Source organism: Ictalurus furcatus, chromosome 25, assembly GCF_023375685.1.
Source record: "Ictalurus furcatus strain D&B chromosome 25, Billie_1.0, whole genome shotgun sequence".
Taxonomy (NCBI): domain Eukaryota; kingdom Metazoa; phylum Chordata; class Actinopteri; order Siluriformes; family Ictaluridae; genus Ictalurus; species Ictalurus furcatus.
In genome coordinates this window covers 11,788,816-11,805,745 of record NC_071279.1, presented here as the reverse complement: position 1 = coordinate 11,805,745, position 16,930 = coordinate 11,788,816, and the positions used below count along the sequence as shown (strand labels likewise).

Sequence of the window (16,930 nt, the reverse complement as noted above, 5' to 3'; positions counted from 1 at the left end):
GTATACCAGAGTGACCTGTACAAGGTAGGTGTCCCTAATAAACTGGGAACTCAGTGTATAATAATAGGGTGTTTTCACTGTATTAACACTGCAAAAAGTGTATCTTGAATATAGGCAAAAGCATTTTATTTAATGTCCTGACATTTAAAAAAGTTCTAATTAATTCATTAAAATCCCTAACTAATAATCTCTCTAAAGAAATATAACTATCTATAATAATGTTTTCACTTTTTTATATATATATATTTACAGTGCAGCTTTACAGGAATAACAAGTTCTAATGTTGAAAGTCACCAGGTCATGTCCAATGTATGCCTTTCACCTCTAATGATTTATGTTTAAATGGTTTAAAAGACATTGTAGGAAAAAAAAGATGATTATAAAATGCGAGGTGAAACTGAAGCAGTAAGTGTTTGGGTGTATTTAAAACAGGATAATTCTAATTGAAGGTAAGTAATAAAGGTGTTTGACAGTCTTCCAGTAATAATAATAATAATAAGAAGAAGAAGAGGTGCCTAAGTTGGGGCTAATTTATTAAGTAAGCACCAGGGAACTGTTTATTTCTTAAGGAAATCTATAAAATATAACTTACATTTATAATGTCAGCACTGTCTATTGTCCTGCTGTCTCTATATTTAGCTTTAAAAAACAATCCACATTTGCCATTTTAGTCACACCTATAGTCATCCTGATGGTATGCCCTCTTTGCCACACCCATCTACACTTAGAATCAGGAAGTCGTTTGAGAAGGAGCACTTCAACTCTCCTCTCTCTCTCTGTTGTTAGTGAAATGGCTGAGGACAGTAATATTTCAGTAGACCATCTTCAGTTCAGCTGTTCGATCTGCCTGGATTTGCTGAAGGACCCAGTAACTACTCCATGTGGACACAGCTTTTGTATGGTGTGTATTAATGACTTTTGGGATCAGCCTCTTCAGAAGGGGGTTTACAGCTGCCCTCAGTGCAGAGAGACATTCATGCCGAGACCTGTCCTGCGTAGGAATAACGTCATGGCTGAAGTGGTGGAGAAGCTCAAGTGGAAAGACCTAAGCAGTGTTTCTGCTTCTCGTTATAGCTCAGAATCGGGAGATGTGGAGTGTGACATCTGTTCTGATAGCAAAGAAAAGGCTGTCAGGTCCTGTCTGGTGTGTCTGGCTTCTTTCTGTAAGACTCACCTCAAACCTCACTACGAATCTAATGCTTTTAAGAAGCATAAGCTAGTCCAAGCATGCAAACAACTGCAGAAAAAAATCTGTGCTCGTCATGATAAACTGATAGACTTCTACTGTCGAACAGACCAGACAATCATTTGTGCATTGTGTAGGTTAGATGAACATAAAGGCCACAATACGGTGTCAGCTGCTTCAGAAAGAAGTGAAAAACAGGTAATGGGTACATTCTGTGACTCTGTAAGAAACTGTAATTTGATATGAGACGTGTGAAATTTAGCAAGGACATCTGGCAACACCCATAATTCTGTTGTTGGGTTTTTTTGTTTTTTTTTGTAATGCTCTTTAAAAATCTTGAAATCAACATCTTTGGACCACAGAAGCAGATAAGGGATATGCAGAGGAAATCCCAGCAGAAAATCATGGAGAAGGAGAAGAAACTGCAAGACCTTCAGCAGGCGGTGAACACTCTTAAGGTAGGTACTGATCCGAGGACTGCTGGAGTGTTGAATTTCAGCCAAAGAAGTTGAGTGGCTGGAATTCATGAATTCTTCCCCTACCAGAGCTCTTCACAGGCAGCGGTGGGGGAAAGTGAGAGAATCTTTACCGAGCTGCTTCTCTTCATTGAAGAAAAGTGTTATGAGGTGACCGAACTCATCAGAGTTCAGGAGAGATCTGAACTGGATCAAGCCACTGGACTGCAGCAGCAGCTGGAGCAAGAGATTGCTGACCTTAAGAAGAGAGACACTGAGCTGGAGCTGCTATCGGACACAGAGGATCATGTGTATTTCCTCCAGGTATGACCTGAATAGTTTCTACATTTTGTGGAAGTTTAACCTCTGTTGTAAATATCAAGCATATGACGTTTGTCACGTAAATGAAATAATAATAATATAATGACTCTTCCCAACCCTAATGTACACTAGAACATTCTGCAGTGTTGCCACCCTAACACATCCTAACACACATATAGTACGCTTCACTTTTTACGTGTACGCTAGGAACAGCGTACAGTACGCGCAGGTCGGACATGCGCATTTAATTATTTTGCACTATTTAGTTGTTCCACAAGGTGCCAACAGTGACCCAGGGCAGTTGAATCTCAAGTTAGGTGAAGAAAAAACAGAAGAGACGGAAGTCTGAATTCGGCATCCCTAGCTCGTTTCTGGTTGAGTGGTCGTACAGACCATCTTCTCTTTCTCTCTCTTTTTTTATTTCTTATTCCTCAAGTGAAGCAGCATGTCTTTCCCCTCCCTTATTCTTCGTGTTGTTGTGATTCTTCTTCGTTGTCGTCCGTGACACCAGAAGACCTGCTTTACTGCTCTCTACTGACTCTTGCAGGCTAGGAGGGGTAGTGCAAGTTGTCGTAATGCGCATGCGTCGACCGCCTGTGTACTCGTGTGGAGTGTATGTCAAATGGAGCATAGTTTAGTGTAGAAAGCTATGCGTATGACTCTGCGCATACGCTAGCGTACGCGTAAAAAAACAACCTAAGTATATTTTGGGTTTTACACACCCATATTTCCTAACCCAATGTTATTTCCACAGAGATTAACTTAAGCTTTATTTGTGGTTTCAATATAGAGCTTCCAGCCCATCTGGTCCACTTCTAAAGCTAAGGACTTATCCCGGATGACTATAAATCAACATATTTCATTTGAAGGAGTGAGGAAATGTATCTCGGATCTGAAAGAGCAATTTGAGGAATGCTGCAAAGATAAATTCAACCAAATCAATCCAAATGGTAAAAGAGAAAATGCTCAACCTCATAACCTACGAATAAACAATCCACTTACTGTATATGACACAGTCCTCCTTTACATGTGTCTATAATAATGGTGCAGACAAACAATACATTTTATATTATGTTACTTCCTCTTCCATTTACTCAAAACAAATATACACAGGCACATATGACCTCATGGGTAGATCACTTTATTAGACACACCCACCTCATTAGTCTACCATGTAGTATTCATCATCCTCCAACCCTTCCACACTGTCCGGTTTTGGCCACACAGCTGGAAGGTTTTAATTGGTAGATTATTTTCAACCCACTAACTGCACTGAAGTGTTAAATACAAGCAACTCTGCTATATTTGATACACATTTGGGCATACTGTATTGCCAAATGTTTGTGGACACCTGACTATCACACCCACGTGTGCTTGGTGAACATCCCATTCCAGATTTATTCCCCCTTTACTGTTACAATAAGCACCCCTCTTCTGGGAATGCTTTCCACTAGATTTTGGAGAGTGGATGTGGGGTTTTGTGATCTTTCAGCCACAACGATCAGTGGTTGATCAGTGGTTAAGATCTTGGACCTTCTGATCAGAAGGTTGTGAGTTCAAATCCCAGCCCCACCAGGCTGCCTCTGCAGGGCCCTTGAGCAAGGCCCTTAATGCTTAGTTTTGTAAATGAGATAAATGTAAGTTGCTCTGCCATATGCCATAAATGTTGGGTGAGGAGGTCTGGGGTGCTGTTCATCCAAAGGGAGTTCAGGTGGGTTTGAGGTCAGGGTTCTGTGCAGGACGCTTGAGTTCTTTTAGTCCAACCTTAACAAACCATGTCTTCATGGAGATCGCTTTGTACACAGGTGCTGGAACAGGTTTGGGCCTCTTAGTTCCAGTGAAGGGAAATTGTAAAGCTACAACACAATTCTATACAATTGTGTGCTTCCAACTTTGTGGCTACGGTTTGGGGAAGAACTACATGTGACTGTGATAATCAGGTGTCCACAAAGCTTCATTTCATGTCAGTGTCAATAATGAGAAAAAAATTGGTGAACCATGATCCTTTGGTGGCCCCTTTTTAACTGATGGACTGACTTGTTATAGAAATAGATGGGCTGTGGTAACTAGTTGTCTACCTATGGATCAACATAGCATGTGATACTTTTACCAAATACAATGGGCAGTGAGTTTATATATATTTATATATTTCACTTAGACATGTATCGCATCTTGTATGTTTTTTTTTTTTACTACTTTTGAATTACACTACATAATGTCTATAATGTCATTACTTGTATATTTGTCTCTATACCTTAATAGTTGCCAAAATTCAGATGATTTTACCCTGTGAACCAAAGACAAGAGAAGAATTTCTCCAGTGTAAGTGTAAAAATTGATATATATCTAAACAATTTTCTATTAACCTAGAACAAAAAGGGTTGATAACATAATACAAAAATCTAAATATATGTACATATATACATTATATAACATGTTTGAATTTTTTTCAATGTTCTTTAGATTTTTGTCACCTGACCCTGGACCCCAACACTGTAAACGAGGCACTGTGGCTTACTGATAACCAGAGGAAAGTGTCACGCAGTGGGAAACTAAGCCCGTACCCTAGTCATCCAGAGAGATTTGATGGTTATGGTCAGGTGCTGTGTAAACAGAGTGTATGTGGACGCTGTTACTGGGAGGTTGAATGGAGCAGGGGTGGATGGGTGTATATCTCAGTCGCGTATAAAGGGATCAGCAGGAAAGGACGCGGTAAGGAATGTTGGTTTGGACACAACACTCAGTCCTGGAGTCTGGAGTGCAGTTCCACTCTGTCGTTCTGGCACAATGACGTTCAGACAAAGATCAGTGGCCCATTATCCTGCAGAATTGGAGTGTATGTAGACCATAGTGCAGGAACTCTGTCTTTCTACAGCGTCTCAGACACAATGAATCTTCTATACAGAGTCCAGACCATGTTCACTGAGTCACTCTATCCTGGTTTTTGGGTCAATGCACTTGCAACTGCTAAATTATGTTACTCTGTGGACTGACAAAAACACTTTAGAATGTGTTCCGCAATCTGAATACACAATCTGCAGCTGTGTTATGCAATTGTGTAAATGATTACACATGGTTATATTTTATTATTGGGATTGGATTGTGAAGCCGGTATGTTTTGGTCAGTATTGTGGTGGGACAGTGGTTAAGGTTCTGGGCTATTGATTGGCAGGTGGAGAGTTCAAATCCTGATGCTACCACTGTTGGGCAAGATCTGTTACCCTTAACGAACCTTTGCGGTTCAGCTGGATAAAATTGTCTGCCAGATGAATAAATATAATTAACATAAGAATAAATTTTTAACCAATTTAAATGTTTGTTACTATAAACCAGTATGTAAAAAATAATGACAATATAATAGATATTTATTTCTTTTTCAATGTAATTTACCAATGCAGCAAATAGAAACTGTTTTATGTTTCATCCTGATATTTATGCTCACGAAGAATCTGTTTTATGGCTATGATAATGTATGTCAAACTTGTGAAAATTCGTGTGTGTGTGTGTGTGTGAGAGAGAGAGAGAGAGAGAGAGAGAGAGAGAGAGAGAGAGAGAGAGAGAGAGTTTAGCTATTAAGAATGCCATTTTATTCCTGTAAGTAGAACATGTGTGGGGGTTTTATATGTAACCTGATCAAAGTAAAACATCTAAGGCAAGTATTAAGAGAGAATGTGGTGTTAATTTTGTGTTCTAATTTAAGCATATTAAATTAACCATAAGTCAAACAAGGTATTTACTGACTGTTTATTATTCTTCATTTTAAAAAAAAAAAAAAAAGCTTTTTCATGTTGTTATAACAAATGATAACTAAAGCGTCTGGGGTTCAATCCTGAGCTCGAGGTACTGTTTTTTAGAATTTCACATGTTCTACCTGTGTTTGTGTGGGTTTCCTCTGAGTTCTCCGGTTTCCTCCCACTGTCCAAAAACATGTAGGTAGGCAGACTAGTTACACTCAGTTGCCTGAAGGTGTGAATGAGTGTGTACTGTAAGTGCATGCGTACATGGTGTACTGTGATAGACTGACAGCCCAGGTAAATTCTCCCGCCTTGAGCCCAGTATTCCCGGGATAAGCTCCAGATCCACTGGGCCTCTAACCAAGATAAAGGAGTTAATGAAGATGAATGAATGACCTATAAAAAACCACTTCAGCTACAATGTCTATTATAGTATCACAAAAACAGATTCTTTAAGAGAAATGTACTGGCCTCTACGGGTCACTGTACAGGCTTGTACAATATTAGTAAATAAGACTGGGTTTAAGGTATTTTATTGCTTAATCAATAACAGAGATATCACAAATCTGTTTTCCTCCTTTGCCAACAAGAAGTTACACTCCAAAACAATATAGAAGTGAAGAAAGCATACAGAAATGAATATGATCGAATCAGAATGTATACAAAGGTGGATTAATGGCACTGGACAAGACTGAGAACAGCCAAAAACTGCTTAATCTTTCAGCTTAATCTCTAATTACTTTGCTTGAGAGGTTGTGGTGTAATTGTAACATTACAACAACACTTTGGCATCTGCATCCGATAAGCCATGTGTGTTTACTTATTAGAAAGCAATTTGAAAGCGATTGAGACCGATCTGAGTAGAATGTACAGTATATAGTTTTGTTCTGTTCGTTGCTGTGTGTTTCTTTTGGTGCCAAAATGAGCCCAATGCCTTTGACAACCTGTGGCAGGGCACAGAAGTATAGGATATCAAATTTGCTATACGAGTAGAAGAAAAACAAATTCAGATTTTTTTTTTTGCTCACCATTTTTTATTGATTAAGCTCTTTATACAGTCACAATAGAAAGTCACAGCCATAACGTGTCAAAAACAATACAATCAGTCAACTGAATAATTTTTCTTTGGAATGATTATACAGGAATAAAACATTGCTGTCACGGAGTTAACTCCAGGGGGCGCATGTTTCACAACACCATGTTGTGTACATGTTTTCATATTCAATATTGATGAAAGAACTCAGCAGAACCAAATCAAAAAAAAAAATCTGTATTTCTTGGTTCAAACCTTTCTAACGATCTAACATCTCTATATTTAACATATATATACTTATGTTTAATTTGATCGATTTATGTATGTATATATACATATATAAAGAAATTTTGAGGCATTAACTATTTGCTGTTTCTACAGAACTTCACTTTCTTTTTAAGAAAATGCAGAAGAAAATGAATGAGGTGACAATCCTCGTGCTATATAAAAGTCTTTCAGGAAATGTTATATGAAGTGGATACACACTCTAAAAACAAATGTTTAGGCTCAACAAAAAAAATTAACGCAACAGCTGCATCAATCAATTTGAGTTATGACAACTTCTAATGAAATTAAGTTCAACCAACGAACTATCTTGAGTTAGAGAAATTACCTTTTCCTCTACAATCAAATGTATTTTCAATTATCACTTAATTAATAATTTGTATAATAAACACATTTTTAAGTTGATTACTCATAAAAATGAAGTTGTTCCAACTATTTTTTTTCACATTATTTAAAAGGAATTTAAGTGTTATGTTTTTAATTACCATAATTATGAACACAAGTTTTTAAGTTGACAATCATTTTAAAAATTATGTTGCTCCAATTAGATTTTCAAAAGATTAAAAAAAGACAAAAGATTTTTTTAATAAAAAAAATGTCAATACATGAAATTAGATTACACAAAATGACTAACTTTAAGTTGTAAAATCAATAAGTTTATTGACAACGTTAAGTTATAAACTTAAAGTTTACAACTTTAAGTAAAATCAAATCATATATATATATATATATATATATATATATATATATATATATATATATATATATATGTGTGTGTGTGTGTGTGTGTGTGTGTGTGTGTGTGTGTGTATGAATAGCATTTATATATATATATATATATATATATATATGTGTGTGTGTGTGTGTGTGTGTGTGTGTGTGTGTGTGTGTGTGTATGAATAGCATTTATATATATATATATATATATATATATATATATATATATATATATATATATATATATATATATATATAAATTATTTCATTAATAGGACATCTATTTTTTGAAGAAAACCATTCAATCCAGTATGGGTCATTTTGACCCCCTTTATGCATTCATGAAGGTTTTTTTTGTTTCATGCATTGTAGGGTTAAATATCAGAAATCTAAATGGTGTGCGTCATACCTGACACCTGGTCGAACACTTTACAGTTGGTTGTGTGACTGTACATCATTCCTTTCAAATGGTATTGAGATTTAAATAATGGTATATTTTGTTTATGGGCCCATTCGGTAGTGAAATACATTTCTAATTTACATATGATTTAATAGCTTATTTTGTTAAATATCAAAAATCTAAGAGTTCTGCATTATAGCTGACACCTAGATGAACATTTACAGTTGGTTGTGTGACTGTACATCATTCCCTTCAAATGCTATTGAGCTTTAAATTATGGTATATTTTGTGTATGAGCCCATGCAGCAATAAAATACATGGCAATTTTTATATATGATTTAATAGTTTATTTTATTAAATATCAAAAATCTAAAAGGTGTGCATCATTGCTGACACCTACATGAACACTTTACAGTTGGTTATAAGACTGTAAATCATTCCCTTCAAATGCTATTGAAGTTAGAATCGTGTTTAACAATGTCGTATGTAACTTTAGAGACGGTCCCTTAATTTCCGCATATCCGCGAATATCGAACGTCCAACATCAAGCCAACTTTATTCCAGTCAACACAACTCATCAAAAACAATGTTTACAACTTAAAATATTTAATGAAATAAATAAATTATAATTTTTATTTTGCAACTACAGATTTACTTAAGTTGTGGTAAAAGCTACTTTTTAGAGTGCAGTGCTTTTGCTTTCATTTTGCCTCAGAGACGAGTAATCTCCTCCCAGTCATTTCAGAGAAAAAGAAACTGAAAGAGATAAAAGCTTTTCAGTGAAATAGCAAATCAGTCTCTGAGTGCAGAAAAATGGCAGAAGCCAGTATTTCAATCGATCAGGAGCATTTTAGTTGTTCGATCTGTCTGAATCTACTGAAGGAGCCAGTGACTACTCCATGTGGACACAGCTTCTGCATGCTGTGTATTAATCGGTTTTGGGATTCAGAAGCTGAGAAGAAAGCCTACAGCTGTCCACAATGCAGAGAGACTTTTGCTCCAAGGCCTGTCCTTCGCAAAAGCAATGTGCTGACTGAGATTATTGACATGCTGCAGAAGACCGAACAGCAAACATCTTTTGCTCAAGCTTTAGATGTCATTTCCACTGAAGATCAGGATGTGGAATGTGATTCTTGCATTGGTGTGAAAGGGAAAGCTGTGAAGTCCTGCCTGACATGCATGGCTTCATACTGCGATACACATGTTCAGGCTCATCATGAATCTCCTGCTTTCAAGAAGCACGTGCTTATCACAGCCGTGAGTAACCTCCAGGAGAAAACATGTGTTCAACATAACAAGCTTCTTGACGTTTTCTGCCGCAAGGATCAGAGAGTGATTTGCAACCAGTGTTCGATGGTCAAACACAGCGATCATGATACAGTCCCAGTTCAAGAGGAGTGGATGGAAAAAAAGGTATGTGATTAAAATGTTCTTTCTGTTTAATACAGGTATAAAAAATGCCCATCTGTGTGTGACTCCAAATTGCTTTGTAATTACAAAAAAAAGTAGAGTAGAGTAGTAGAGATTGATTCAATTTGCACTTTGTACCCTTACTTGTAAAGTTGACTGAACAAGTTTTTCATTAACAGAAGTACTTTGAAGATCTACAACAAAAATATCAGAATAGACTTGAGAGCAAAGAGAAGACATTGCTGGAGCTAAAGGACTTGATAGAGGCTTACAAGGTAAGTATGACATATTTCTCCCATTTACCATGCAGACATCGTATCACATATGCCCCAAACTCTCAAATCCTTATCCTGATTAGAAAACTACTTTCATTACTGATTATTAGGTCTTGTCCTAATAATAATACCTTGTCTAATATCTCCAAAAGATTTTGGTTATCCAAAGTAACAGCGCAAAATCGCGAAATCACAAAATAAAAATAAATAAATAATAATAATATGTTGTACTTTCACTGCATTTTTGTTTTATATTTTCATGTTTAATTTAAACTGCTTGATTATGGGGCATAAAAATGTCGCACAAGCAAGAGCACAGTTATAATGAACATGAGCACAGCTGTGACTCGGCCACAGGTGATTACAGCCGTGCTTTTTTTTATGGAAATAGACCCTGAAGAAACCACACTCACTGATAACCCGTCTGCTAGCTGCCTAGCTTGCTCACAATGATTTGTACATTCCTGTCAAAGGTGAAATTGACTTCCCTTCTTCCTTTTCATCTTCATCTGACAAGCTTTCATATTTTAAGTCAGAAGTTATATACACTAACACTACGTAGTAATGGTTTCAGCGATAAAAATGAAGTGATACAAACAGTGAAGCATCCCAGTGCGGTTATTCTAAATATGAGCATGTTTGGAACAGCACTCATCCAATCAAATTAGAGGACCGGAAATAACTGTTATATAAGACATCTTTATCAGAGGTGGGACCAAGTCACTGTTCTGCAAGTCGCAAGTCTTGGCATTCAAGTCACAAGTCAAGACTGACAAGACACAAGTCAAGTACTTAAGTTTAAATTTTGAGTCCTAAATAAGTCATAATGCTTTTTACCAAATTTAAGACCAGAGTTTTAATTAGTATACTAAATTCAAGCAAATCATTTTGCTTTTTAAATTTCTGGTTAAAACATTATAACTCATAAAGCATAAAACTTACGTTTATGTTATATATGAGTATTTAAGAGACACATAACTATGACAATAAAAACTTACCATTTCAGTTGAGATACAGTGTAGACTATTTTCACTAAGGGTACCCGTCTATCTCAGTTCAATTTAGCTTTGCCTTGGGATTAGCTTGAAAGTAACGTGTGACTTAAAAAAAACATTTAAAACGTAATAAAAAAGAAAAACGTCAAGCCATGATAAAGAAGCAATCTTTTTATTGTATTTTGAAATTAATAAATAATTTTCATTCACACCAGACCTATCAGTTCCTCTATTTTCTGTCTCGTTTTGTCTACTGAGTCACCAAGATACCTGAAAGGAACATAAAAGCAGAAAAACCCTGCCATGAAGACAAAATCATTTCTAACACAACTGCTTCCAAATTTTATGTAGGCCACCAATTTAAACACTGACCTGTTCGTCAGTGAAACACTTTGCAGATCCCAGATTAATTAACTGTGCACATGTCTGTGTGTGTGTGTGTGTGTGTGTGTGTGTGTGTGAGTGTGTGTAATGTGTAAGAGAAAGAACGTGTGAGTCCCATGATGTCTGAGCCCTATGATGCATTGCATTTGCAAAAGAACAAATAAGCTAAAAGTTTGTCAGTCATTTGGGCACGATGAGATTGCTGAAAACACTTTCCACAGCAGGCAGGCAGCAAATGTAAAAGTAAAGGGCACAACTTGCATCTAGCACAACATTCATTTATTACCTATAATTAAGATATTGAGCTAATTTTACATGGCTAACAGATTGTGTCATCACGTGTCTTTGAACCCTTTTCTACATTAGCCAGCATTCTTTGAACAAAAAGCTAATAAACAAAATTGCTTATTAATTTTGTCAGAGTTTGCAAAGTTTTATCTTTTCCGGAAATATTCGAGGCGATTAATCAGTTAATTGAAATAATCAGAGCAAGAACATAATACACTAGATCAGCTCTGCAGAATATAAGGTAGAGTATCTTTATGCTATATTATTTCATTTAGTTTGGATCATACAATTGTTTCCAGTTAGTATATTCAAAAATGCTGAGATACCACATCTGGCTGAGACCTCTGGTGTTTGCAATTTAAGAAATTAGGATTTATATTAATAAGGCCCAGCAGAAGCCGGAAACTACCCTAAGAAAACATTTGAAAAGTTTAGCGCAGTAAACTTCCCCTCTTCCTCTTTCCACTGTCTCGTGCTCTGTTTGCAGCGCTCTGCACAGGAAGCAGTGGAGGACAGTGAGAGAATCTTTGCTGAGTTGCTCCTCTCTATTGAGAAAAGACGATCCGAGGTGACCGAACTGATCAGAGCTCAGGAGAAAGCTGAACTGGCTCAAACTGCGGAAGTACTGAAGAAGCTGGAGCAAGAGATTGCTGACCTGAAGAAAAGACAAGCTGAGCTGGAGAAGTTGTCGCAGACCAGCGGATATGTCCATTTCCTCCAGGTAAAATCACAGGTCTTAATAAAGTGTCGAGCCACCAGAAGAGCTTCAGTGCTTCACGGCACAAGTTCTACAAATCTCTGGAACTGTACTGGTTATTTAACTGGTTATTTTATTCATTTGAACACCATTCTTCCAAAAGATATTCCCTTAGCGGGTTTTGGTGATGGTGGTAGAGAGTGCTGTCTAACAGTTCAATCTAAAATCTCTCAAATGTGTCCAGTTGATTTGAGATATCATGACTGCGAATTTTCATACTAATTAAACCATTCAGCGAGTCCCCGTGCCCTGTGGACGGAATGTTATATGATAAAGATGATCAGTCAGAATTACACTGTGTTGATTTGTAGTGACCATCCTTCCCTCTAATGCTTATTTGACCCAGGTTCTTATCTCCTTGTTCCACTAGAGGAAAAGTAGAGCAAATCTAGTGGAAAGCCCTCCCAGAAGAGTGGAGGTTATTATAACAGCAAAGGGGGATACGTCTGAAATGGGATGTTCAACAAGCACACATAGTGTATACATAGTGGCCACATATTGTAATTTATGGGTTTCACAGCAATGGGGATGCAAACTTTTGCAATTACTTTTTACATTTTTATTTGTAAATATTTTTGTAAACTGCATTGATTTTTCCAACCAGTGCAATGTAATGTGGAAATTATTATGGTTTGTGTAAATTATTAATTAATTATTTTATTAAAACATATAAAAACATTAACATATTAAAAGTGATATAATCTGTTCTGAACACTTTGCTTAAATGTTAATCTTTGTCTTTCTCTCTGTTTTAGAGATTTCAGTTCCTGAGTCCTAAACTGGAAACTGCTGACTCTTTTAAGGTTGCTTTCAATCACCAGTGGTCATTTGAGAATTTTAAGAAATCTGTAATCCAACTCAAGGAGGAAGTAGAAGACTTCTGCAAGGAAAAGGTTGAGAAAGTTTCTGAAAATGGTGAGCATTTGAATATTGAAGGATATTTTAGGACACAAATACACATTCTACATTACCAAAAGTTTGTGGACACCTGGACATGCTCTTGTGGATGAATGAGCACAAATCCCCACAACCATGCTCCAACAGCTAGTGGAAAGCCTTACCAGAGGAGTGGAGGTGAACTTCATATTATTGCCCATGGTTTTGGAATGGGATATTCACCAAGTACATACATTATGGGTGTGATGATCAGGTGTCCACATACTTTTGGCCATATAGTGTATATTTAACACGCATGTATAGTCTAATATGTAAAAGAACTTATTGTAAACATTTCATATTTTGTAAAAATCCTCCTTTTTTTTTAACTTTTTTTTTAACATTTCAGTAGGGTTCTTTGACCAGATCATTATAATGCCTGAGCCAGAGACCAGAGAGGAATTCCTGAAATGTGAGTTTCATTCGTGTAATTGCTGATATAAATGCATCAGAGATTGAAACTAAAGTCTGGTTATATGTTTTATATATGTATTATAACCTGTCGGTTTTGGGAATAATATAACTTTGAAAATATAGTGCTTTAAAACCCGTAAACAGACAGTGTTTGCACCTTTGGCATCCATGATGGTTTCTGTCAGACTGATTAAATGATCTCAGGTAACTTGAACCAAGTCATGTGACTCAGATACTCAAAACAGACCAAACTTTGATAAATGATAACAGTTTTTGGTCAAAACTTTCTCATGTCCCCTACATGTGTATTTGTTTGTGTGAATCTGTCTGTTTCTTCATTAAATCCATTCAAAACTCACTGCCATTTATTTTGGCTGTTCCTTAATTTTTTTTAAATGTAAGGAAAATACACATTTATTATTACTCTTGAGGGTCTTAGGATTAAGGATTGGTAGTTGCAATTCACTAGGGTTGGATGGATTTTGTTGCATATTTTAATTGAAAAAACAGATTGAAAAAGTGTGTGGCATTGGTTCAGTTTCAACATTAAGTAAAACATAAAAATATATAATTTTGACTTTTTTTCATACCTTAATAGGGCAACATATCCTTGGAGACACAACTTACAAATAACAAACTATACAATATACTGTAAATTGCTAAATGACTTGTGTTACTTTAAGTCCAACTGAGTTAAAAATTAACATGAATTGTTTTTACTTTTCATTTTCCACTGCCTGTTTAAGGGTTTGTAAACCACCTTTTTTAAAATAAATAAATAAATAAATAAAAATTTTAAAAAAAGAAAGAAAAGAAAATTATGGTCATTTAACTTAGAGTAAGTGTAACGTCATTCTCATTATATTTTATTGTTCTTTATCATTTTTTCCAGATTCTTGTGCGCTATCTCTTGATCCCAACACAGCAAACTATTACCTTGAGCTGTCAAATGATGACACGCACGTGTCATGTGATAATAAACAGTATGAATACCCTGATCATCCCGAGCGATTTACATCCTGGCAACAAGTGCTCTGTAAGCAGAGTGTGCCTCTGCGTAGTTACTGGGAGGCTGAGGTACATGGTGAAAACGGAGTTTCCATTGCTGTGTCTTATAAAGGCATCAACAGAAAAGGACCTGAAAAGGAGTGTCGTTTTGGACATAATGCACAGTCATGGAGATTAGTTCGATATCCTAAAAAATACTGTTTCTGGCAAAATGATACCAAGACTGATGTCTCTGGTCCAATATCCAAAAGAATTGGGGTCTATCTTGATCAAAAGGCAGGAACTCTCTCCTTCTACAGTGTATCTAATAAAATGACCCTAATTCATAAAGTCACAACCACATTCACTCAGCCCCTTTATGCTGGGTTTGGGATAGGTACTGGCTCCTCTGCAAAGATTTGCCTTCAAGTCTCAGAAGCTAAAATGGCTGCTGCTGAGTGTTTGAAGAAAAAATGAGTTTCATTGGTGGATTTTTATAAAAGATGCAATTAGAAAGTTTGAAGAACTTAACATTTCAAGCTTAGCTTAGCAAATACCCAAATTTCTCAGTTTGGGGATTAATAAAATATTATTTTATCTTATTTGCCTATTGGTCACTGGTTTATTCTAAAAATAAGTAAAAAAAAAAAAAAAAAAAAAAAAAAAGGGGGGGGGTTATGTCTTACCACTTTAATCTTAGAAACATGGAACTGGGTTCATATTATGCACCTCTATGAGTTAACTTTTGTTGAGTTAACAATTGTTTGTACATTTTCTAAATTCTTACTAAATTATGAGCAGTGTGCTGTCTCAGCAGTTAAGCTTCTCTGCTACAAATAGGAAGGATATTATTTCAGTGCCTCCATGGTCCCTTTTTTGACTACTAAGCAAGGTTCCTACCCCTGACCCATACCCTGTTCCTACTGTACTGTGGGGCACTGTACCATGGCTGTGTTCTGTCCCTGACTTCCTCCCAAGCAGGGATATGCAAAGAAAGCATTTGCTTGTATTTTACACATCTCTGTATATATGTTTTTTATGCTGTATAATGCTAATTAAGGCCAGCCTTATTTGTTTCTTTCACAATTGGTATTCAGAGTCAATAATTCTGCAAAATTTGTTTACTATTATTCAGAGACTTTAGCTGTAACAGCTAAATCAGCATGGAATTTGCCAGACTTAGTAAAATAGAACTCATTGTAATCAAAATTATAATATGGGGTGACATAAATATGATAAACATACCTCTTATCATTATTTCAATACAATTGAAATACTGCTTGCTGCATTTCATATACTTTAAATATTCAATAGTAGTGGAGCTCCCCATATGATATATGATCTGTTTGTTGTTGTGTTTTTTTAATTGAACAATGTATTGTATATTAGGTAGTGGAAGTGTGCTTGACAAATGACATAAGTTGGAATTATATTGTATTAAGTACTCATTAATAATCATTAATTTGGCACAAATAAAATTTCATTAGGAAATCATAATGTTTTCTCGGTTAATTTTTATTTAATTACTTTCACAATATTATATAACCACTGCATTGTACGATTGTGTATTGTGTAAGGTTTATGGGTTTTGTTTATTTTTATTTTTTGGTAGGAGCATTCCATTTAATCAACCTTTTATGCTCAGTAGGTGGAATTTGTATTTAATATGACCTGAAGTTCAAAAGATATGTCAATATTTACGAATGGTAAGCAATAGCCGAGATATGGCCGAGATACACTGGGGGGACTGTAGTTGGGCAGGGTTTTTTTGTTTTTGTTTGGGGTGGGGGGGGGTTTGGGGGGTATAAATATGTGTAAATATAATATAAACATATAAATATCTCTATAATATATAAAAGCATTAAACCGATTTCATGTCTTTTTCAAACAATGTTTTCTTGAGTATCAAGACAGGAATATTCATGAATTATATGTGGCACAAAACAAACACCGTTCATTCCTCCTTATCTTCTATATCACGACTCTCTGCCCTCTCACTTCTAGCTTTTACACCAGGTAGTCCAAAGTAATTTAATATAGTTTTTCATCCTGCCCAACTGACTGTCTCTCTCTCCCATTCAATCTCTTCTCCCTTTATTGCCTTTTTTTGACCATCAACCAAAATAAGAGCCCATAGTGGCTTGAGAATCAGCATGAATGACAGCTAAAACACTTTACAAACATTACGTATCTCTCTATGTAACTACTGACCAAGTTTCTATTTGTAATAAACAAGTAGGCTAACATAACTGTGGATATAATACTTAGCAAGCAATGATTGTGAAAATCAATTAAGATAAATACGGGCGTTTAACAGATCAAACCTGGATCGTGTCCAGTACATGCACACGGC

General features: G+C 36.0%; 2 protein-coding genes across 3 annotated transcripts; both read left to right on the top strand.

Annotated features, from left to right (window-relative positions):
- The first annotated feature begins 66 nt into the window (after nucleotides 1-66).
- Nucleotides 67-5,288, top strand: LOC128601401 (tripartite motif-containing protein 16-like). The gene is made up of 6 exons (XM_053614592.1): nucleotides 67-1,384; nucleotides 1,549-1,644; nucleotides 1,732-1,965; nucleotides 2,753-2,912; nucleotides 4,225-4,284; nucleotides 4,426-5,288. The coding sequence occupies exons 1-6, from the start codon at nucleotides 692-694 to the stop codon at nucleotides 4,953-4,955; spliced, it is 1,773 nt and encodes a 590-aa protein (XP_053470567.1). The 5' UTR covers nucleotides 67-691; the 3' UTR covers nucleotides 4,956-5,288.
- Nucleotides 5,289-8,886: 3,598 nt separating this feature from the next.
- LOC128601437 (tripartite motif-containing protein 16-like protein) lies at nucleotides 8,887-16,344 on the top strand. Of its 2 annotated transcripts, none has more exons than XM_053614643.1 (6): nucleotides 8,887-9,544; nucleotides 9,721-9,816; nucleotides 11,971-12,204; nucleotides 12,996-13,155; nucleotides 13,529-13,588; nucleotides 14,483-16,344. In XM_053614643.1, the coding sequence occupies exons 1-6, from the start codon at nucleotides 8,945-8,947 to the stop codon at nucleotides 15,052-15,054; spliced, it is 1,722 nt and encodes a 573-aa protein (XP_053470618.1). In that variant the 5' UTR covers nucleotides 8,887-8,944; the 3' UTR covers nucleotides 15,055-16,344. The 2 variants fall into 2 exon arrangements, with proteins under 2 accessions (XP_053470618.1, XP_053470617.1); XM_053614642.1 differs by having other exon boundaries at nucleotides 8,890-9,544; nucleotides 13,526-13,588; nucleotides 14,483-16,343.
- Nucleotides 16,345-16,930: the final 586 nt, after the last annotated feature.

Coding starts and splice junctions, on each gene's coding strand:
- LOC128601437 (XM_053614642.1), top strand. CDS start 8,945: ATGGCAGAAGCCAGTATTTCAATCGATCAGGAGCATTTTAGTTGTTCG. Junction 13,156..13,525: donor TGAGAAAGTTTCTGAAAATG/GTGAGCATTTGA, acceptor TTAACATTTCAG/TAGGGTTCTTTGACCAGATC. Junction 13,589..14,482: donor CAGAGAGGAATTCCTGAAAT/GTGAGTTTCATT, acceptor CATTTTTTCCAG/ATTCTTGTGCGCTATCTCTT.
- LOC128601401 (XM_053614592.1), top strand. CDS start 692: ATGGTATGCCCTCTTTGCCACACCCATCTACACTTAGAATCAGGAAGT. Junction 1,385..1,548: donor CAGAAAGAAGTGAAAAACAG/GTAATGGGTACA, acceptor TTTGGACCACAG/AAGCAGATAAGGGATATGCA. Junction 4,285..4,425: donor AAGAGAAGAATTTCTCCAGT/GTAAGTGTAAAA, acceptor AATGTTCTTTAG/ATTTTTGTCACCTGACCCTG.